This window comes from Anser brachyrhynchus (genome assembly GCF_964034855.1).
Source record: "Anser brachyrhynchus genome assembly, chromosome: Z".
NCBI lineage: Eukaryota > Metazoa > Chordata > Aves > Anseriformes > Anatidae > Anser > Anser brachyrhynchus.
In genome coordinates, this window is record NC_137697.1 from 72,034,955 (window position 1) to 72,058,646 (window position 23,692).

Here is a 23,692-nt window from a genome sequence, read left to right on the forward strand (position 1 = left end):
CAATACAAAACCACTCTGTGCTGCAACTTACTGCATCCTGCTTATCTGACATATAGCTGTAGTTCTGTGAGAAGTGTGTTGTATCAGCAAGAGGTGTATGAACTCTGTAACTGCTCTGCTTGGGTGAAAGTGGGAACTGGACAATTTAAGGAAGTCCCGGTATCCCCAAAAGGAACTACATCATATTATATGTATACACATTACTCTCCTAAAACCTGCAGGTGTTTAGATAAATAGAATTTCTGGACCAAGGATAATCTGTCTGAGCAATTTCCTGTAGAATGTCCTTTTGACCCAGGCAAAATAGTGCATTTAACAAATTCCTTGGAGTGCACAGGAACTAAGGTACTCCAATTGCAGTCCAAAAAGAAAAACAAAATCTTAAACCAGAAGTCTAAGACACTCTCAGGAGAAACTGAAACTTCAAATAAAGCAACTGGACAGTTAGAAAACCACCAAATCCCTGCCTTAGCACTCCCTTATATCATTTGCTTCCCCAAGGAATCGCTTGAAGAGGAGGAAGAGACTAAAGAGGCTATTTTAGATTTCCCTTGCCCTCCTCCTGTAACACTGGAGGTGCCCCAGGCACCACTGGAATATCAGGACAAGCTGAATTTTTCCCCAGTCACCAGCAGAACCCACCACCAGATGGGACAGGCACCTTTATGGCTGTGGTGGTTTTACCCAGCTGGGCAGCCGAGCTCCACCACAACCACTCTCTCACTCCCCCTCCTCAAAGGGAAAGGGAGAGAAAATAGGATGAAAAGGGCTCAAGGGTTGAGGAAATGTCAGGGAGATCACTCAACAATTCTTGTCACAGACAAAACAGACTCAGCATAGGGAGATTAGAGAAATTTATTACCTATTACTAACAAGCAAGAAAAATGAGAAACAAAGAAAAAATAAAACCACCTTGCCCCATCCACCCTCTTCCACCTCCTCCCCCCCAAGTGGTACAGGGGAACTGCACCATGGAGGCTCTTTAGTCCCAAAAGTTTTGTCTCCACCGCTCCTTCATGGTCCCCCTGCTCCACCTGGGGTCCCTCCCACGGGATGCCGTCCTTCCCGAACTGAGCCTGCAGGGGCTGCCCACAGGCAGCAGCTCTTCAGGAACAGCTCCCACACGGCTCCGTACCACGGGGTCCATCCATCCCCCAGGAGCAAACTGCTCCAGCACGGGTCCCCCACGGGCGGCAGCTCCCCCCAGACCCCCTGCTCCTGCGTGGGCTCCTCTCCACGGGCTGCAGCTCCGGCCCGGGGCCTGCTCCTGCGGGGGCTCTCCATGGGCCGCAGCCTCCTCCAGGCCACATCCACCTGCTCCACCGGGGGCTCCTCCACGGGCTGCAGCGTGGAGATCTGCTCCGTGTGGGACCCATGGGTGCAGGGGGACAGCCTGCTCCACCAGGGGCCTCTCCACAGGCCGCAGGGGAACTGCTGCTGCCTGCCTGGAGCACCTCCTGCCCTCCTGCTGCACTCACCTGGGGGCTGCAGGGCTGGTGCTCACTCATTTCTCACCCGTCTCTCTCAGCTGCTGTAGCACAGCAGTTTTTTTTCCCTTTCTTCAATCTGCTCTCCTAGTGGCCCAACCAGCATCGCTCATGGTCCAGCTCTGGGCACCAGTGGGGCCCTTTTGACATGGGACAGCTGCTGGGCTCTGCTCACAGAGGGACCCCTGCAGCCCTCCTGCTACTAAAACCTTGTCACCTAAACCCAATACGTAAGACACTAGCAAAAGTGTAGTGCTCTCCTATTTATAAAGTCATATAGTTCTTCCCCATGTGTTTTTGGAAAAGCAAAAATCATATTATCTCATGAGAAAACAATGTTTACTTAACAGGCAGCCATCAAAACTAATAACAGAAAAAACTCTTGTGCTATCATAACAGTGTGTTTCTTATTAGACTTACTATCCCACTTCACTTGAACCATGTTTTCCAGATTTTCATTCTGATAAAGAAATAGCATAGAGCAGTGTTTTAAGCAAAACCAGGCTTTACTTGTTTGTTAAAAACGGGCCTTACTTGTTCCTTTCTCTCCTGAGGCTTAAATCAAAATTGTAACAACCAGAAAAATGTCATCTTGACACTCTGGCAAGTAGTATTAACTATCCAAAGATCACAGGCAAAAAAAAAGCGTGAAGAAAGATACCATCCATCATATGTGAGAACAACTGAAGCCTCTGGCACTTCTTCAGCAGACAAAACTTCACTTTTTGAGGCTTGAGGATTATAAATATTATGAGCCAGAACAAAACCAAAGTCACTTGTCAAGCTTTGTGAAGTACTTGGCAAGGTGACACATTCAAGCTGGAAAAAACAGGACCTCATTTTGTAGTTGAATGGTAACTTCATTGGAAATTTGATATTTTCAGTTGTAAAATGAAATCCCAAGTCTCTCATATTTTATTTCCCGTCTTATTAAAAGTGCCTTCTAAATGGCATCATTTGATTACTTTTACCTGCAGAAAATGCACTGTAGTTATTCCTAAATCTGTGGTGGTTCTTACCAGCAGCAACACAGTTTCAAAGCAAAGACCAGCAAAATCACTGCACTCCTTGTGCACATCTCCCTCTAGTGGAAGCAAAATACACCAAGCCCATTTCTCTAGGGAGACACAGATATCAAAGATAACTAATAAAGAGGGAATGGTGCCCAGCTGTTCTGTCCGCTCTCCATCAGCTCTATCCACTCAAGAACAGTAATGGTGATCTAGGGAAATGCTGGAATACTTTTTGTATTTTAAATGTTTCTTTGATTGCTCTGCAGGGACTTATAACAACACAGTCTTGGAGGTTTAGTTTGTGAATTTTAATGGTGCCATTAAGAGAGACAGAAAGGTGTCATATATTATGTCTCAAAAAGCTATGCCCTCAGAGAAAGACCAATGGAAATTTTTCAGGTGCAGGTTTTGAATCAGTTCCACTGCTACACAACGGAAGTAAGGACCACTTTAGCATCCCAGGCATCACTGTTGATGAACGATGAAGTCAACATGAAGTCAACATGAACTGGACTGGTTTTACTGAAGGGTGAGAGATTTTATAGTGGCATAACTGCACCAGCACAGCTCCCCATCTGCAAAGAGTCTGGTATAAAACTGTGAAGACTGCTAGCATCAGAAAGGTGGGGTAGTGCTAAGTCCAGTGGAGACTCACTGGAGGAATCTGCAAAGGCCACAGCCCCAGGACTGGGACTGTCTGACGCACGCTTGGCCCAGCAGTGGCTGTGTCCAGGTCTCTGTGAGTTCCCCTTTCCCAACAGCCCTGCGGCACCCTGGTGGTGCTGCCCTGAGCTGTGGCTGGGGCATGGCTGCTTGTGGGGGAGCGCTCCGCTCCATGCTGCAGTACGTGAACTTGTCTGGCACGAGCTGCTGTGCCTAACTGGCCACTCTACCTGGTGAAGCTGATGGGCTGTTAGTGGTGGGAAGTAAGGAGTATTTGCACACAGACCGCTGCTCCCCCCAGTCCTCATGTTAGCGTAGCAACCACATAACCACCCAGTGATTATATGAAGGTGCTTTATTCAGCGCTGGAAGCCGGGGCAGGTGCCCAAATCTGGCTTCAAGTCCCGTTACGTCCCAGCCATTATTTATACATTCAACATTACGTAAGATATACATATTCATTACAGGTTGCAACATCAGCCTCGCATTCCATTCTAATTAGCTCTCCTCCCATTTGCACATGCGTGGTGCTCTCTGGTGGTCGTCCAGGTGGTCGTCCAGATGAAGTAAGGAGTCTTCCTCTCTGCTAAACTTGTCACCTTTCTCACTCGACGCATGCTCCCTCCGCTCCTTGGTTCTGCTTCAACTCATTTCAGCACTTCCAGGCCCTTATCCAAGGTCAGGTTGTACCTGTTCCCTCCCAGGGTTCCCCTTCAAAGATTCATTTGACTGTTCAGTATACTCCCTAAGTTTCCCAGTATACATAGATTATTTGATAATATACTCCCTAAACTTCCCAGTATACATAAATTAATTGATAATGTAAGTACATTTGGCAATGCTTAATTATACTGTATGACCCATCACCTAAGAGACATTAGTAAAACATCCATTCGATTCTCCCCAACACTAACACTCATGGTCCTCTTTTTGCCTCTGGCTACTCTCCAGGAGTCAACAGAGCCTGCAATGGAATATACCCCTTGGTCATGCTACGCAGAAATTTCATTTCTCTGTAACAGACAGCAGGGCAGGGGCATAAGGAGCACCTTCGCCAGCCACAGGTGTGCAGTACACGCAGCCGCACGTTGTCTCCATGAAGATGCACAGAAAACTGCGGATGACACCAAGCTGAGTGGTGCAGTTGATACCAAAGGAGGGATGCCATCCAAAGGGACATAGGCTGGAGAAGCGGGCCCACGTGAACTGAATGAGGTTCAACAAGTCCTAGTGCAAGGTGCTGTACCCGGGTTGGGGCAATTGCAGACCTGAGCACAGACTGGGAGAAGAACTCATTGAGGGCCGTCCTGCGGAGAAGGACTTGGGGGTTCTGGCGGGTGAAAAGCTCGACATGAGCCAGCAGTGCGTGCCTGCAGCCCAGAAGGCCGGCTGCATCAACAGAGGGGTGGCCAGCAGGGCGAGGGAGGCGACTGTGCCCCTCTGTGCCCCATGCGCCCCTGAGCTACAAACACGAAACTCCCCGGCGGATCACTCGGTGTTCCCCCCCCCCCCAACATGGCGGCGGGCCCTCAGCACCTCGCGCTGCCGGCGGGCGGACCCGACATCGCGCCCCGCCCCGCCGGGACGGTACAGCGCTTCCGTCCGGCCGCGTGGAGGGTGGGGGTTGCGCACCAACGGCTGTAACGGCTGTAACGGCTGTAACGTCCCAACCGCAACGGCGACAGCCCCCGCGCGCCACCCGCCATGACGCGCTGGGCCCGCAAGGCCGCCGCCGAGGGGGGCAAGGCGCTGCCGGCCACCCCCTGGGAGGAGATGGCGGCGGCGCCCCGCGGCGCAGTGGTGCCGGCGCCGGCGAGGAAGAGGAGGAGGAGGAAGGAGTACGCGGACCGCGACGTCAACGGGTTCGCTGCCCACCTCAGGAAGGCGGCGGGCGGCGGGGCGGCGGAGGGCGAGGAGCAGCAGCAGCAGCAGCAGCAGGAGGACGAGGAGGAGGCGGCCGCGGCTGTGAGGAAGGCTCTGCGGCGGGAGGGCCGGCGGCTGAGGCGGCAGGAGGCGAGGAGGAACGCCATGGTGAGGCGGGGGGGGGGGGGGGGACGGAGCCCTGCTGTGGTTGTCTGTGTGTGGTGGTGCCCCGTGAATCATCACTCATCTAGGGAGCTCGGTGGTCAGTGAGTGAATACACGTGGCGCAGAATTTCCCTGTGTGTTTCTGGTGAAGGAAAAAATAATAATCGATAATAACCACCAATAAATAATAATAATTTAATAAATAAAATAATAATAAATAATCACCAATAAAAAATAATAATAACCAATACTAATCTTGCTTAGTGACAGGCATCTGCTAGTTATTTTGTGACATGCTGCAGCATCTCGTGTCTTAACCATGTTTCTGCAGTGAGATGATCTGTTGATACACTTGCCTTCTAAAAAGCGTAGAAGCCTCGTTAGGCTGGGATTCTCTGAGCCCTCTGACAAACTTTTTCATATTAGAGTAACCTCAAATGTCAGCACTGGAGAGTTGCATTCAATAGTACTAAGAAAGTTTCAGCCAAGAAAAATCGTGGCCTAGAGAAAATCTGGTGGATATAAGTGATAATCAGATATTAACACCAAGTGATCTCTTTCATAAAGCCACCTATAAGTGCTGTTTTGCTCTGTGACATGTTTACAAAAATGCAATTTTTATTTTCAAAGGTATGTTTCCACTGTAGGGAACCTGGCCACGGTGTTGCTGATTGCCCAGCGGTGCTTGAAAGTCAAGATATGGGTACAGGGATCTGTTACCGGTGTGGATCCACAGAACATGACATCAGCAAATGCAAGGCAAAGATAGATCCAGCTGCTGGTATGGTTCAGAAATTTATGTTTCTCAGAGTACTTTGGTGTGAGTTTTCTGACCACTGTAATACAAGGTTTCTGTTTTAGCAACTTAACTGTTGTGAAGACGTAGGTTAATATGTTTAAAGGAATACAACATTAAAATAACGCTACTTAACAGCGTAGTGTTTCTGTTGTAGTATAATATTATATTATGGTATAATATTGTAATTGTGATGTTTTCAGAGTTGACTGTGACTCTACGAAGTTTTTAACTTGTATCATAAACTTTGGAATTTTGCAGGGGCATTTCCGTATGCAGAATGTTTCATCTGTGGTGAGATGGGGCATCTGTCAAGGTCATGTCCAGATAATCCCAAAGGATTGTATGCTGAAGGTGAGTGCAGAAATTTACTGCAAACAAAATGCATTTTTCCTTCTTACCTGACACAGAGCAAAGTCACGTTGCAAATTAATGAGGATATTACTGAAAGGAATTTCCAAATGTCTTTTACTCTTGGTGAGAGCATATCAATTCTGGGGAATTCAGTGTTAATATTCATTATCTAGGGATTTCTATTTTGGTCAGAAGCTTTTTGTTAAACAAGGAGGTGAAGTGCAAAGTATGAGAACTTGCTTGTGCTTGCAGTTTCAAGAGAAACAAAGAAACCATAGTATCCTGTGTGTATGTAGTCAATGAGTATTTAAATGTAAATACACCTAAGTATGTAGTAAAAACATTCTGTTGGTCTGAAAAGGGATTTTATAACCTTTGCAGCTTAACGCTGTAAAAACAGGTGTTCACACAAAGCAAGATCTGTTGTACTTACACCTGGGAGTCATTTGTTTCATGTATGTAGGAGGTGACGTTGTAAAAGATTAAAGAAAAATTAAGAGTTTAAAAACAGGTTGTGGCTTCAAGATAGTCTTAGAAATGTATGTCGTGTGTATGCTGCTTGACCACCCAGCAGCCCGGTGTCCTAACAGCTGAGGCTTGTTCATAGCAAAGGGCTCTCACATCATCATTTTACGTGTCTTTAATGAGAAACATCATCTAGGTTTGAAGATTCATTTAGATTCTGCTCTGCCTGTTGTTTTTTTTGTTGGCACTAGCAAATAGCGCTCTGTTTGCTGGAGTCTCCCAGTACAGATTTGAAGTCTTGCAGACCCTTAAGGGTGATTTTACAATACAGTTGGATTGGAAGAAAAGCATCTTTGAAGGCATTAAAAGTAACTTACATATTTTATAGCTCAGTATCTGCAGTTGGGTTAGGTACTGCCCTGGAGCTCCTGTTACTTTCAGAAGTTCCTTGGAATAATTGAATTTCAGCAGAATTAGGTTGTTCCGTCTAAAAAAGAGCTAAAAAAGTAATCAGAAGTATTCCAAGCATGGTGCGTGGAATTTGTAGTATTTGGTGATTCACAGAGCAGTGCTATTGCAGATGGATGTGTCTCTCTGTCAGAGACCGACAGTCTGAAGAAGCTGTGCGAGCAGGCTCCTAAAGCTGTTTGCTCATCAGCTCCACAGTGCCACGTTATTGTGTGTAGGAGTGCTGACCTGTCTGTAGGGATGTATCTTTGTCTTATTCATGGGTTGTCACTATGGAAAAGCAAAGCAAGACTTTTCAATAGACGTGTAAGAGTGGGTTTGTTAATTATTTTTTTTTCCAGATGGGTAACAACTTTCTCTCTCTTGTAACAGGGGGCTGCTGCAAACTCTGCGGTTCTGTGGAACACTTTAGAAAAGACTGTCCGGAGAACAAGAACTTAGGTGAGATGCAGGGGGCTGTATAGAATTGTACACGACAGGGTAGTCAGACAAGACTGGAGGTCTGTCCTGCTGGATTCACCAGCCGATTAGCGGCTTCTTTACATGTTCTTTGATTTACCTATGCAGGTGGAAAAACGCTTCATAAATCTGCCTGGCTGATGAGCTCAGCTCTTTTAATAAAAGATATGGTTTTACCTGAGTCCTCCCTTCAGGTAAGGCCATTGATAGAAAGTACTGTGAGTAAACCACTTCCCTTTTTCACTGATAATTTTTTATTTTTTTTTTTACCTCCTGGCAAATCAGCTTGCACTGAGTTCATCAATACATGTTTCATAACGTAATACTTTTATTAATGAATATATTAAAAGGGAAGTACAATTTGCTGATCAGGTTATGGACTAATGGCATTTCTTTTCCCTAAATTATCAGAGGTAGGAAGAATCTGCTCACATACTGCCATACGTATGTATACTTACTTTATGTATCTTTTATTCCAAAAAAAAACTATGCTAAGGAAGGCAAAACCGACAAACAAGGATTTGAAGAATGACGCTGTTGTTGGAGTGATGAAACATTTTTTTTTCTGTTTTGTTTGAACGGCTTACAGAACTTTTGGTTTAATAATGTATCATGAACTTTTGTGTAATTTGTGAGAAATATTTATGGAGATGACAGGTATCTTCAGGATCAGATACAAAAGACCAGCTAAAGTATATGTGGTAGTGTAGGCGTTGTATGAGAGAGCGTATGTTGCATTATAGATGTGTGCTGGTATAATAGTTCAGAAGAAGTGAGATTGAGTCTTAACTGGTCACAGAAGTTTCTGATACGAAAATTAAATTTTCCACCAAACTTAACAGCCATAGCAGATTGATTGTTTTTTTAACTCCCATTCAGACAAATGCTGAAAGACTATAACATCACCCTTGCTGGGGTTCTGCACACAGCAAACTATTTTTGTGTTCATAGTCCTTTTCATAAACTGAAAACCTGTACGGGTGCAGTAGGAGAAAAGAAACATTTGTGGGAAGTGGCACTGCACAAAGCTGAGCCAGCTGTTAGCACTGCATGGCAGCCTTGCGCTGGCAGCGCTGATCAGCTGAAAGGGCACAGAGCTGGTACGCAGGGAGGCAGGAAAACAACCTGCAGGAGCTTCTCTTTGCTTGGGAGGCGCGGTCACTAAACTTGCTTGGTCCAACCCCTCCACTGCAGAAGATGTAACAGGCCTGTCAGGTGAGGTTAGCATGCCGAGGCCTGAATGGGTATGTGAGACAGTTAATGGGAACTAACAAGTGCTAATTTGTAAAGCCACTGTCGTATTCCAGACAAGGTAAAAAAAAGCTGCAATTCTTTTTGCTCTCTGGCACTGGAGTTACATGTGAAGGAGAACTGTTGGTTTTGGTTTTTTGGTTTTTTTTTTGGAGAAGCTTTATGTCCATAATGAAGACCAACAGATGCTGTTTAATTTCCATTGGGATGTATTAGGCTTTCCACTGATGTTTCAAAACTGGTATTGCTGGTTTAAAATGGCTGAATTAATTTGAACTGGGACATCATGGGTAAGAATTGTAGTATTCTTTACAAGCAGTTTGTGCCATGCAGAGTACTTTCAGATAAATTACAGAAAGGTAACCGATAGCTGGCGAGGAAGCTGAGGCACCAAAGTGTATTGTTTGTTCAAGTGGAATTATTTGAGCTACTCTAATATACAGAAGTTAATCCAAGTAAACATTGATTTAACCACATGATATTCTTGGTGTGATTTGGTTTGTAGCTCTCAGGTAGTCATTCAGAAAAGAAACGGGTTGGTTACCAGCGTTTTCTCTAGGACAGGGAACTTAACTGCTCAAAAATATCATTTAAATGGCAAAAGGATGGTGTTTATTATATGCAGGGATGTAAGATGAGTAAATTCTCTTCTATTGTGCCTCTTCAAGCATGGTTTCTTCAAGATCTTTCCTTTTTATCCAGGGGTGCCTGACATATCCTGATATCTTCATTGCATGAGTAATTAGGACTTAGAGTAGAGAGAATGTATCTTCTGCATACTCTCTGAATGTTTCTTTGGACAGTCAAATAGTAAAAAATACTTTCTGATGATTTCTGAATGTGGAAAATTGGTGTGGGTGAAGAAATGGAGTTTACAAAACACAAATTTAAAACAAGAAGAGTTGTGTAAAGGAGTTAGCTTCAGACCCAGAAGTAAACTGACAGGCCCTTGTGGGCCAAATCTTCCTCAAATGTGAAAGTTTGATCTGATGATATTGCTTAGCCTTTCTGTAACCTCTTGTCTCTTACTCTACAGATCAGGTTACGGTTGGGCGATGGGCCACTGGAATGAGTGCTGATTATGAAGAAGTTACAGAAACACCAAAGCTGCAAAAACCCAAAGCGAAACTACCTAAGGTTGTTAATTTCTGAAGGCCTGTGTTGGATGCTAAGCCACAGATCCAGCGCACTGCTGCACTTCAGAGTAGTGACTGTGTAGAGTGGACTGAACTGCAAGTTCCAGAAAGTCAAGCGGACTGTTGTTGCTACAGTTGTGTCCCTGATTTTTTCAGTTTGCCTCCCAGACTCATCTAGCTTACTGAAAAGCTGGGGACATCAGAAATGCAGCAAGCGGGTATTTCATTTTTATATATTTTTGCAGAAATACAGCTTTCTGTCTGATTCACATTCCCTCCCATGGCTAGCTCTCTGAAGAGGGAACTCTGAGGAGAGAAATTGGTTTCCTCTCATAACATAAATCTGGTGCAATAACCGCACAGGTTACGTGCACTGTATCACGCAGGTTTATGACCAGTGGATCCACCTGGTCAGTAGGGTTAACTCAAGAGTGTTGCTGTTGTTGGATATGAATACAGTTGTGCTGATCTTGAGAGTTTCTGCACCAACATGCGAAAGAACTTCGCGGTGAGGGTGACGGAGCACTGGAACAGGCTGCCCAGGGAGGTTGTGGAGTCTCCCTCTCTGGAGATATTCAAGGCCCGTCTGGATGCCTGCCTGGGCAGCCCGCTCTAAGGAACCTGCTTTGGCAGGGGGGTTGGACCCGATGATCTTTCGAGGTCCCTTCCAACCCCTTCAATTCTGTGATTCTGTGATTTCTCTGAAAGCGATTGTGGGTATTTTCTAAACACTCTTTTTGGGTTCTAGCTTGGTTTGCCTTCAAAAAGAGTGATTCTGTGCTCTGAATGTACACACCTGACCTGTCTTACGGCAGAGTTATCAGGAAAGCCCTACAGAGCTGTGTGAGTCCTGCCTTCTGGCTGGAGAGCTTAGGGGTGCAATTCCTTTTGTGCGTGGTAGATCAGCTCAGGGTGTATGTGCGTTAATCTGATAGTTGATGCATGTTTAATTATCTGAGCACTTCTGCACTAACCAGCTGAATTATGCCCTTCCTCTGATACCCATCATGAAATACACCTGAAAATAGCTGGAGAGCAAATGAGCAGCTTCCCTAGTTTGTTTACTTTTTTAGAGAAAGTGCTCAGAAATCTTGTTCTTCAGTATTTCTGTCCCTTTGGGTTTTATTCTTTGTTTTATTTAAACATGCCTGCTTAATGGCAGATTTATTTATTTTTAAATGGAGGCTGCAGCCTGCACTTGGAAAACTGGTGTTACAAAAGTCACTCAAGCCAATTGAGAATGGAGTGCCTGCAGCAGCTCTCAAAATACTCTCCAGATTCATCCTGTGCAGTCAAGAGTGATAGACTTTTACTTGTGTCAAATTATCTAAGATGAGAAATTAACCCCAAGCTCATCTCAACATGCTGCTTTTCATTGTGAAGCAGTGTCCTGTCGCAGCACTGGCAGGTGCCGTTTGGGATCTCCGTGCAGTGCTCCTTCCCTGTGCAGGTGTGGCCTCAAGCGCCGGCACCACTGGGCTTCCTCATGCTGCACTTCTGCAGTGCTGCCCCAGGACAAATGCGGCACTTCGGTGCTCCACAAGTCTTAAAAGTGCCTTCTAACAACTTCAGCTTGCATTATATAGTGATCAGCAACAGTCTTTGAGGGAAAGCTAGATGGTGATACAGCTGCTGCTTCTAAAGAATTAATTTATCCTTTAAATAAATGTCCTAACAGCCCATACAGTGCCCTGTCGAGAATGTGAAGGTAACAACAAACCTGAGCTCAGATCTGGGTTTCGAGATGCTTAGCACCAGGCACTGAAGCTATGGCTTTGGAATTTATGTTTCTTAAAGCAAAAACAAAAACAAACAAAAAACCAGGAATTTAATTGTCTCAATACGTGTTTTGTATATGCACTGTTTTTTTAAATAAAATGCTGGTAAAGAATACCATAGGTAGAGGTCTTATTCTAGGTTTCCCAGTTCTTCTGTGGATTGAATGGCAGATAACAGTGTAAGCATACTCAATTTATAATAATCATAGCACCCACTTAAATGGGCAAGAGGGGTGGAATTGGATGAAATGAAGGATTTTAATTTTAATTTGATCCTGAAGGTCTTTTCCAACCTGGATGATTCGGATTGTGTGTTCTTCCACCACCACAAACTTGAAGCCTTGCACTTTGACAGTCCTGCTGCTGTAGACAACGCTGTGGTGTGTGAGTTGGGGTTTCAGAGTGGAGCCTTTCTTCCCGAGGCAGTGGCTGCTCCAGGTCTGTGGTTCCAAGTAAGACGTGGTCACCTGGCTGCTCTACTGCAGGCTGAGGCAGAAGCGTCCCTTTGAGGGGCTGCAAGGTTGTATCAGGTACTGCATGGATCCTGGGGGAGGAAAAGAAAATTCGCACAACTGATCAGTGACTTTTGCTTGGCTAGAGGGACTGCTAACACCAGGAAGGTAAAAGGGGCAGTTGTGGCATAGAATACCATGCATGAAGTTGTGGATTAACCTTTGAATTCTTGAATTCGTAGATGGAGCACAAAATGAGGTGCTGAAATTCTTGTGCTCTGCTGTAAAACAGCTGCACAGGTTAGCAATCGTCAGTAACTGCTGGACAACACAAGTTGTTAAACACACCTACAAATCTCTTCATTTCATTTCACAAAACCTTGTGTAGCTAGATGGCAGCTAGCTATGTGAGCAGTTACTGTTAAAGCACTTGTGTATAAAGATGTATTGTTCTACTAAATTTTAAAGTTAGGCAAACAGTTTAAGGAAAAGTTGTTCTGCTAGAAACCTGGATCTCATCTCAGTTGCACAGAGGTTGGTACATAATGCTTGGGCTATGTGACCAGACACTAACCCCACACACACCTAAAGAAAGATGTGTGGCTGCATGCAGAAAGAAGCCCAAGTTTGCAGTGCTCAGCACTACAGTGGCTAAGGTCTCGCTGTCAGATAAGCAGGCATGAGGCTGGAATGATCTCAGCAAAACACTTATGTTTCTAAAATGCCAAATAATGTTCTCCAGACAGCCCTTGTGGTGGCCCAACAGCTGAGTTCAGTGTGTAGGCGTCTCTAAAGGCAGGTTATGAGCTGCTGCACAGGTCACTCAGTGCTGGGCATGGGCTGAGGTTGGGCTCTCCCCAGAAGCTTTATTCAGGGAATATATTCCCTGCACATACGCAGAGCTGAACATTAGGTGTCTCTGTTTGCTAAAAATTGGAACCACAAAGACTTACCTGCCTGCCTGCTCAAGGGCTTCTGTCTGCTACCGTCTGCACACAGCAAACATCTGAGAGAGCGCAGAGCTGCGCAGCTCACACAGGTGACGACCCTCCCCTTACCAGCCACCCCAGGAGGAGGAAGGAAGCCTGCCCTGCTCAGGCCTCGACACTGTTTGTGCTGTGGAAGGGGCTGCCCTGAGCCTGCAGTCCTCACTTGCTAGATGCATCTTACCCATGTGGTAAAAATCATGATCCAAAATAAGGATCTGTATCCAAAGGGTCATCTTCAGAGCCAAAGATCATGCCCCAGTTTGATTTTTCTATTACTAGTGCAAACATTTCTCTGTGTTGTAGGGCGTATAGTGGCCGGCATCACCACAAGATACAGAAGACGTCCTAATTTTGCTCGCTCTTTGTTTCAGTGCAACACTGTACCCAGGTGAAATGCCCCAACCAGAGGCCAGCTGACTGTGCTAATACACATAAGGGCTTCCAGGGCAAGAGCAGGTGCCTCTTGTGGTGCATGTGGTCGATGTCATGCACAATTTGCTGGTATATTGTAACCCACAAATCACCAAAAAAAGCTTTGATTTGGTTATAGGTTAAACTGAAGATGTAATTTACTTAAGTGGGACCTGGATGAGATGCTTAGAGCTCTCATTCTACCAATTACGAGACTTCAGAGAGAGAAATGGCACAGCTACAGTTCACATGCTTTGATCCTCTTAACCCACCCCTCCATTCATGTTACGATTTAACTGCAGGTGATCTTGCATGCTTTTTGAACAAGGGCCTTTTGAGAGGGAAAAAAAACAACAGAAAACAACAGACACACCACAATAAAACCTCTGAAACTTCTCCCTTTTTATGTACGAGGGAATGTATCCAAGACTCTTCCTGCTCTATGTTAATTTGCTGCCAGCAGAACAGTCTGGTGTAGAAGCGGGGGTCGCAGCACTTGGGTAGGAGACCAACAGCCCCCTATCATCACCACAAACCAGTCTGGAGCCAGGTCTGAAGCCCTTCCAGAGAGAGTGTAATAAAAATTATGATTGATGTGTAACCTGAAAAGCAATAATTTATTGAAAATCACAGATAAGCTACAAGCATTGACACATAAATATTAGCAAACACTAACTTCATTTAGGGTATAATAGATTTACATACAATGCATGTGCAAGAACCTAGACAAAGAGGCCAGAGCACTGGATAAGCTACTTAGTAGTACCAGTTCTCTGCAAATTAGACAGATGAGAGTTTACTGATTTAAAACTGACTGAGTGCCACTAGGTTCAATACAACAGTATAATAATGAAATTGAAATGGTCTTATAAACTGCAGTTCTAAGTTCTGTTGGGTCAATCAAAATTCATTAATGCATTCAAGTGCAGACTCTGTGCCTTAAATCTCTTTTAGATTAAAAGAGAATTTAGAGCATAAGGCCTCATCTTAATTTCATACAAAATCCTCATGCTAGATATCCTCTGGTTCAAGCCCAGTATCAGCTGCATGACCCAAAGTAATTAAGATGTAGAAGGATGATCAACACACATGCAAGAATTTTAACCAGTATTGCTTGATAATCTTTAGTACTGTCCGGAAATTTGCTTTTAACTTCAGCACTTGCTGCCGTTCTGCTTCAAGAACTTTATACACTCCAAAGCAGTGTCTTCAATGGAGTTTGATGAACCAGTAAGATTTGCAGCTAAGTAGGGCATAACACCTGATGTCATTTGATTGAAGTAACACACCTGTTTTAATAAAAAAATAAATAAAAAAATAAAAACCCTATGGACTGCAATAGTTAGTCATTTTTTTTCAGACCCTAGATGAGTATCCAAGTTTTTATGGAGGAGAACAGAAGTGCATAGTGCTTTTAGGCAGTGGAAACTGAAGGCACGAATTAGCAAAAACAACATGTCTTTTTTATAATCCTTTGAGGATCTTAGTGTCTGTCCTCACTACTGGCAGGGCCTCAAGCATATAGGTGAATGTACACAGCAATGCAGCAGGAAACATTGCCTAACTTGTAAACTGCATCACAGAATTGTAGAATCATACAATGTTCCAAGTTGGAAGGGCCCCACAAGTATCACTGGGTCCGACTCCTATAGATGTGCTTTATGAACAAAGCTGTTGTCTGAAAAAAAGAATCCCAGCCACTGACAGATGCTGTTTTCAGACACCCGTTTTCTTAAATTAAAACGTTGTATCTTTCCCATGGAAAAGTATAGAAGAGAGGGACACTGCCATTCGTCCAGGAATGGGGTTCAGATTGCATAATTTCTGATATATAAAACCAAGCATTTAATCTGAACTAATTCCTTGGGATTCCTCTGAAGGCAGACAGGCACCAAAAGACACCATGCCTTCTAGAAGCTTATTTTAGGACTGATTGAACTACCCTCCAAAAGTCCCAGTCCTTCTTCAGTGCTGCGTTTAACTTCATTCCTAACTTTCAGATTGGCCAAAGGTGAGCAAAACAAATTTCACTTTGTGGAATAAAGAACATCTTTGATAACCAAACTGAAGTCTGGGGAAACCGACTCATTTATTTTGTTGTGTTTCTGCTGTTCTAGACTGCCAGCGCAAATGAGATTATATGCACATGTAATGCCACAGGAAGGAAGGCACGGCCGAGGCCTGAAGAGCTACTCACCGTACAGGAGCTGTCGCTGTCACTGTAGATCTGGAATCCTGCACAAAGGATTTCACTTCTGCAGTATTCTGGAGAAGGCGGCTTAGACGTGAGGGTAACTGACTTTACAGCTACTACATAGGGTTCACTGCAGTGCAAGGGGAGGAATCAAACATTTTTTTCAACAAGATAATAAAAAATGCATGTAAAGGGCTAAAAATATAGAGTATGAATTTTTTCTTTGAGAAGCATGAATAGCTATACCAAAGACGTCATTTTTATACAAAGGCAAACAAGTTCCTGTATTTTAAAGGCTTATTAAAAGGCTCAGTTCTCTTGCATCTCATTAAGGCTTTGTCACAGACTCCAATCAAGAAGACTTCTGTGTAAAGCCACAGAACCACCACCCACATACAACACCCCCTTTCTTTTTTTTTTCTTTTTCTCTTTTTCTTTTTCTTTTTCTTTTTTTCTTTTTTCTTCTCCGTTTTCTTTTTTTTTTTCTTCATTTATTCTGCTCTCCAGGAACCAAGTTCACAGGAACAGGGCCTAGGAGCCACCCTTACTAAGGGCATGTGGAGTATGGCCCCAGCAAAGGTAAACTCCCAGATGTAGGGGGGAAAAAAGCATGGTACAGAACACTATTTACAAGCAATGTTCTGTTAACATAAAGAATTACTAAATACAAGAAAATAAAGTGGTAATAAAGAATGATAAGCACAAAATAGACCAAATGGTCCCATTTATCCATGTTTCATTATGCAAGAACAAAAGGAAACCTAATGAAAAAGAAAAATCAATGTACGTTAAACCAATCACCTGAATTTTTAAACCATGTTCAGCAGCAATGTTTACTGATAAAATAAATGCATCACACTGAGGTTTCAAGAAAGGCCAAACATTTCATTGAGAAAAAATTCTCCAGGATTACATTAAATAGGAACAAAGTCTCTTAAAGAAACTCCTAATCATGGGCTTTAGCACATTGACAGAGCCTCCAGGATATGTTTTTTTCCAAATTTTCTGTTTGGAATTCTGCCCTGTTTTCTCTCAGGATGGACCGTTCCTGAAGAGTCACTATCAAAGAAGCAACACTGGACTACGCTCTAAGTCTATGATACCCTCAATTCACTTCATTGCTTCTTCCCTTTGCAAAATAAATCTGGTTGTGCAGACTAAGGCATCAACAGATATTTTAAATCAGCTACTAATCCAATGTCTTAAAAAAATAAATGACATTTTTGTCACCAAACAACAGGCATGATAGAGGTCAGCAGTAATCAAAACTGTGGCTCCAAAGCACTTACAGTTCAGCTTGAAACTGTATGCTCACCTGGGCTTACAAGGTTGCCTTTGAGACACAAGAATCACAAAGTCCCGGGGTTTATGGCCAGTCATGGGTGGAGACGTAACATAATATATCTTCTCATCTTCGTTCACAGCCTGTAGGACCTCACAAGTTCTGCAAATACATTTAATACACACACATGCTGGACCTGTCATATGCAAGAGCATCTCTTATGAAAAGCACAGTACCAACATATATTCCAGCCTGAAATTCAGCACATGGTCTTCCTGCAGAGGCAGTGTCCTGGTTGTGTCAGCAGACATACGGTTTATTTTCTTTCAGGACTTTTCAGCTCCTCACACTGCCAACAAGGAGTCTGGGGGTGCCCAAGGAGCTGGGAGGGGACGCAGCCAGGACAGCTGGCCCCAACTAGCCAAAGGGATGTCCTGTACCATGTGCCATCATGTGGGACAATAGCACTGGGGAAGAGTTGGCCAGGGGTGGTGGGAGGACACTGCCCGGGCTCTGGCTGGGCATTGTTCAGTGAGTAGTGAGCAAATGCACGGTGCACTTGCTTTGTACGTTCTTTTATCGTTATTATTATTTTCCCTTCCTTCTCTGTCCTATTAAACTGTATCTCAGCCCCCGAGTTTTACCTTTTTTTTTTTTTTTTCCCAGTTCTCTCTCCCCCATCCCGCTGTAGAGCCAGGGGAGAGGAGCGAGCGAACGGCTGTGTGGTGCAGAGCTGCCTGCCCAGTTAAACCACAACAGGCAGCAAACTTGAGAGGTATAAGGAGTGAAAACCTGAGTTTTTCTGCAATGCCTCATCTGACACCACATCTATATCCCACAAAATTGTTCAGAAGTGCTGTAGGGTGTTGGAACAAAGTCTAAAAAGCTTCTCATATACTACCCATTTCTACTTGGAATGACATCAGCTTGCATGACATAATACCTGCTGTTTGACCAAACATTGTCCATCTGACATACCAAAGGTGCAATAGTCAGAAAATATTAGCAAAATTTTATTCAAGGTTGTGTTCTGCTGTGTTCAAAAGGTGCCACCCGGTAGGACATACTCTTTCACTCTCTTGGAAGTACTGATCACTCCCTCTTAGTTTTCAATACCGAAAAAAACCTCAGTGTTATCCTTTGCACTGGCAGTAACTAATTTCACTTCAGCTTCTACTGCCTTAGCAATAAACACTGCTGAATTTGTATTCCATTTTGACTAGTAAATTGGGCTTCATGGTAGTCATAAGAAATCTGAGGTTTTGGCTTTAGATATGGAAAAGCAACGTAACATTTCTTCAGATTTCTTTTTTTTTTAAGCCAAAAATGCAGAAGATGATGTTGATTCTTAAATATTGTTAGGTCTCCACTTACTTCCTAATAAAAATCTTTCAGGACAGAATAACTAGTTGAAAAAGCTTCTATGTCAGGAAAATATTCACCTAATCAAACTGGTATCATATCAATTCCCTTGTCTCTAGTCATTATTCTACACCATGTAAGGTAGATTAAAAACGCCTTTTACAGCTAGTCTGAAACCCATTCCAATTTAGACACACTTTATAAGATGTAATTTTTCTTAAAAAGTGAATTTTGAAGATCCCCATTTCTTGATTTCTCACTTTGACTGTATGGTGAAGCTGAGCATCAGCATCCTAAACAGCACAAACATGAATGAGTCCACAGCTTTGCCTTACTTCTTACAGACAGCGTTCACCATTTTTCCACCTCAAGTTATACACAACCTACTCAAGTTAACCCTTTTAAGAAACATAGGTTTAGGCATGGAATTTTGTTCGTTTTAGTATAGGGTAACCCCTGTCACATCTCTTTTGACAGTCCAGGGCAACCCTATTGAGAAATTATTTTATTTTATTTTATTTTTGAGGGAAAAAAACAATCTATACTTTGACTAATGAACCTTTAATGTCAGCTCCGTACAGCAATTTCTTCTTAATTAGGTGGAAAAGTGTCAACATCTCAAAAAATATTTTTCTCGGAAAAGGTTAGTTGTCAGTGGATTAGAATAGTCTTAAATAAAGGTAAGTTCTTACAAGAAATGTTTGTCCCATTGTTGACGGCGTGTGAAGTCAGACAAAAGGGAGAAAGCTACATGTGATGGTATCTTCACTTGCATTTCTACTTTGAGTGACAAGACATCACGCTCCTCATGAGTCCATATTTTTATCTGGAAAAGTGAACAACATATTAAAACCAAAGGGTGACTGCTATAAATATTTTAGCACTTTTAAATGTTACACATTTAGGACTTAAGCAGATTTTCTCAACTACATATGAAACTGTATCTGACAGATGAAAGGCAGATAAGTATTCAAGATTAGTTTTACATTAAAATACAGCACAACACAAAATCAAATATACTGGTAGCATAGTGAGATCACACAGTTCTAATTGCATCAGGTTAGGGCTAACTGAATTACCTTCTAAGTGGGAATGACTGATCAAAAGGCCATATCCAAACCCCTTTTTCACACTTTTTGGATATAGTCTATAAATACCCTAAGTACTGCAGGTGCCTTAGAAAAAACAGAGTTATTTCAGTGCATTTTTCTTTTGTCAGGACCATGTAAGCTGGCATCGCTTTCATACACAACAGCAGATACACTTAGCAATGAAGGAAAAAGCTTCTTCTTGGCCTTGCTATATATAGAAAGTCTCCTCACAGAGGTGAATTTTGGACTCCTTACAGTCCAAAAGCTAAGGGGACAACCTCGGGACCTCATGCAACACTTCTGTGAATTTGGCATCACGACCAGTAACGGGTGATTAGACTTTTTAAACGTAGGCAAGTACTGATCCAGAATTCTACCATTTTCTAACTAGTCCCTTGAGTCAGGCTGAGTTACAAAAATAAGGCATAAATACAGGAGAGTAAGAGAAGATAACATACTATTTTTAGGAAGGAATGGAAGAAACTTCTTTTAGGTAGGTTTTTCTGGTGGAGTGGTGATGGTTACTTAAAGCTTTTCAGAAATTGTAAACTTCAGAGTAGAATTCACTGGATTGGGGCACTGGTGAGCAGCAGCAAGCTGGAGTGTTTTTTTGACATGGTTCCATACGACATCCTAATCTCTAATTTGGAGAAATATGGATTTGAAGGGTGGACCATCCAGTGGATAAGGAATTGGCTCAATAGCTGCACCCAGAGAGTGGTGGTTGATGGTTCTATGTCCAAGTGGAGGCCAGTGATGAGCAGTGCCCCTCAGGGGTCTGTCTTGGGACTGGTGCTTTTCAGTATCTTCATCAATTACAAAGACTATGGAATTGAGTGCACGCTCAGCAAGTCTGCGGATGACACCAAGCTGAGTGGTGCGGTTGATACCAAAGAAGGAGGGATGCCATCCAAAGGGACCTGGACAGGATGGAGAAGTGGGCCCATGTGAACTGAATGAGGTTCAATAAGTCCAAGTGCAAGGTGCTGTACCTGGGTCGGGGCAATCCCGGACATGAGCACAGACTGGGAGAACTCACTGAGAGCAGTCCTGCAGAGAAGGACTTGGGGGTTCTGGTGGATGAAAAGCTCGACATGAGCCAGCAGTGAGCACTTGCAGCCCAGAAGGCCAACTGCGTCCTGGGCTGCATCAACAGAGGAGTGTGGACCTCTTAGACTGAGTCCAAAAGAGGGCTACAAAGATGATCAGAGGGCTGAAGCACCTCTCCTGTGCAGGAAGTCTTAGAGATCTGGGAATGTTCAGCTTGGAGAAGAGAAGGCTCCAGCAGACCTCATTGCAGCCTTTCAGTACTTAAAGGGGTCTTATAAAAAGGATGGAGAAGGACTCTTTAGCCGGGTAGATAATGACAGGACAAGGGGGAATTGTCTTAAACTAAAAGAGGATAGATTTAGATTAGACATTAGGAAATTCTTCAGTGTAAGGGTAGTGAAGCACTGGAGCAGGTTGCCCAGAGAAGCTGTGGATGCCCCATCCCTGGCAATGCTCAAGGCCAGGCTGGATGGGGCCTCGACCAACCTGATCTAGTGGGCGGCGCCCCTGCCTATGGCAGGAGGTTGCAGTTAGATATATTTCAGGTCACTTCCAACCCAAGCCATTCTATGATTCTGTGCTTCCCAAAGTTGAATCTGATGTCTTAATTTTCTTCTCAAATATTAGAAAGTTTTAACAGATTTTCATTTCTAAGTAATAAAAAATTCATAAGCTTCTTTATCTCTCCTGCTCTTTTTTTGTTATACCAAAAAAATAACAGTCTTTTGGTTTACTGAACATTTATAAAACAACACAGATTTTGTATGTTTATGTATTTTCATGTTTTGGGATAGGGAAAAAAAAAAAAACAACATAGTATAATCCAGCAAGCATCTTCCTGAATTAAAGTTTTGGTGGAAAACAAAAGGCCAAGCTCTCCAGAAACCAGCTATAGGAAACATAGATCAATAATCCTATAAGGCATAGAAGAGAAATCATGTTCTCTTCAGAGTCTTCTGGACTTCAAAATCACAAAATAAAGTAGGAGGTGCAGCTTTTAAAACACCTTTCAATACAGTGAACACTGGCAAAGCTAGGTTATTATATAGGCCTAGAAGTCTTGTAGCTATGTGTCAAAGGGCTCACAGTACCTCCTCCTACTTTCAAAACCTTTCAATCAACTTGGGATCACTCCAGGGAAAAGGGCACAAATCCTCATCCTACAGAGAAGCACGTGCTGCTTTGCACAATCTACCTACTAGAATACTCAACCCAAAATATAGTTCAGTCTTTGACAATCTTGTTTTGGATAGTACAACTGTCTTCATGTAGAGCACTGATCAGCAGTACTACTGATTTTTACTGTTTGTTTTTTATCCTCTTCCCCAGAGAATATTTTGTGGACACCGAAGACTTTGTCTGACTGGAGACACTGCTATGCTTTTTTATCAGAGAAACCTAAGCAATTGTTCTGTGCCTATGCCACTGAATACCCTAAGCAAAAGGATCAAGACACATGACCTAGTTTGCAATGCGTCAGCAGTGCAGAGAACAGAAGACAGGTATGACTGATGTGCCTGAGGAGGCATGCAGTGCTTAAGGAAACATAACGAAATGTTCTAAGCAAGATTTGGTTTCTTAAGAGATATTTGCTAGTGTCAAGGGTTACAAAAGTGACAGAATTGAGCGTGGAACTGTGACAAGTGACCAAGCCAACATTTGATAAGACAGTAAATTTCATTACCTGAAGCTGCAAGAAGCCATTCTTGGAGCTGCCTCTCTATCACTATTTAGCGACTCGAACACACATCTAAACTTGACTGGAGGAGCTGTGAAGTCCCAGATTGGTTTCGCTCACATTTCCTTCTCCAAAGGAGAAAGCTCATCCACCTAGTGGGTTAACTTGGAGGTAATCACAAATATATACGGGGACAAGAATAACCTCTGCCTGCTGCTGACATCCACACTGTCAGCAGGTTACATTTCGCCTGCAAGTAGATGCTAAGTAAGAGGAAAGATAAGGCTTATTATGGAATCAGTGGTACGCCACAATCAAAGTGGCCTACATCCAGAATTAGGATTTGCTATCACCGGTCACTGCATACATCCTTACAGAAAAAGAAATGGTACTGTGCTACCCTGGATGCTTGCCACTTCTCTAAGGACTATGTAATTATTGGCAATACCAGGTTACGCAGAAAGGTCCAGCAGAATGGGAATGGATGGCTGCTCTCTGTCCACTGACAGCATCAGTGCGAGTTGCATCTCACATCCTGCCTAAGCCAAGATTTTGTTGGCTTTAAGGTACCTACTTCAATTAGATTAACAAACAGCTAGAAAAAGCTGCTCAAGATCTTCCATCAGAAAAGAGCTGACTTAGAGAAATATCTTACCATCAGGACTATTTCAAGGTATCGAAAATGGAGAAAGTTGCAAATTGAAACAGTATTACTAATACTGGAAGCTACCTGATGGCTTGCTGAGAGAGAGAAATCACATCATCACATCATGCTCTTTCAAATGTCATCCAGAATGTGCATGGGTGTGGTTTTTCGTATGAAGCAATTTTGTCACAACATTTCTTGTCATTCCTATTACACGTTTCAAGCATTTAGAATTAAGAAAGAGAACAAGATTTAGGCAATTCCAGTGGAGGCAGAAAGGAAGTTTCACATGCATAACAATGATGCTTTACCAGAGGTTTGAAAATAATGTTAAATGTTTCAATCTGACCATTTAAGCTTGCTTACTCAACCATGAGTGCTGTCTGTCATTTACTTGGCACAGCTACTGAAAGTTTTTAACCACTGGAACAACCTACACATGGAACTAGCAGATTTGCCACAGCTGAAATTCATTCCTTCCATACATATATGCTCTTACATAAGTTGTCTATTGATCAGATGCAAGAAGCAGTAGGTGAAGTTTCATAGCCTGCGACGTGCAGGAGGTCAGACTAAAAGATCCTAACAGTCTCTTCTTGTAGTCTTGAGCTGAGAAAATAAGGAAACCTTAAAGAAAACA

At 43.3% G+C, this 23,692-nt stretch overlaps 2 protein-coding genes across 7 annotated transcripts in view; one reads left to right on the forward strand and one right to left on the reverse strand.

Moving 5' to 3' along the window:
* The first annotated feature begins 4,733 nt into the window (after nucleotides 1–4,733).
* Nucleotides 4,734–12,015, forward strand: ZCCHC9 (zinc finger CCHC-type containing 9). 2 transcript variants are annotated; one of them, XM_080574076.1, is made up of 6 exons: nucleotides 4,734–5,194; nucleotides 5,821–5,971; nucleotides 6,248–6,340; nucleotides 7,646–7,714; nucleotides 7,841–7,926; nucleotides 10,020–12,015. In XM_080574076.1, exons 1-6 carry the CDS (start codon nucleotides 4,868–4,870, stop codon nucleotides 10,053–10,055), a joined length of 762 nt encoding a protein of 253 aa, XP_080430202.1. In that variant the 5' UTR covers nucleotides 4,734–4,867; the 3' UTR covers nucleotides 10,056–12,015. The 2 variants fall into 2 exon arrangements, with proteins under 2 accessions (XP_080430202.1, XP_080430203.1); XM_080574077.1 differs by lacking the exon at nucleotides 7,841–7,926.
* Nucleotides 12,016–14,347: 2,332 nt separating this feature from the next.
* Nucleotides 14,348–23,692, reverse strand: part of ACOT12 (acyl-CoA thioesterase 12) — a 33,299-nt gene continuing 23,954 nt past the window's right edge. For all 5 annotated transcript variants that reach the window (XM_080574046.1, XM_080574045.1, XM_080574048.1 and 2 more), the window contains 4 exons: nucleotides 19,280–19,413; nucleotides 17,259–17,387; nucleotides 15,947–16,073; nucleotides 14,348–15,038 (listed from right to left, as the gene is read on the reverse strand). In XM_080574046.1, the coding sequence (XP_080430172.1) occupies nucleotides 14,904–15,038; nucleotides 15,947–16,073; nucleotides 17,259–17,387; nucleotides 19,280–19,413 (525 nt within the window). In that variant the 3' untranslated portion in view covers nucleotides 14,348–14,903. The remainder of the gene's footprint in view (nucleotides 15,039–15,946; nucleotides 16,074–17,258; nucleotides 17,388–19,279; nucleotides 19,414–23,692) is intronic.

Coding starts and splice junctions, on each gene's coding strand:
- ZCCHC9 (XM_080574076.1), top strand. CDS start 4,868: ATGACGCGCTGGGCCCGCAAGGCCGCCGCCGAGGGGGGCAAGGCGCTG. Junction 5,972..6,247: donor AAAGATAGATCCAGCTGCTG/GTATGGTTCAGA, acceptor GGAATTTTGCAG/GGGCATTTCCGTATGCAGAA. Junction 7,715..7,840: donor TCCGGAGAACAAGAACTTAG/GTGAGATGCAGG, acceptor TTACCTATGCAG/GTGGAAAAACGCTTCATAAA.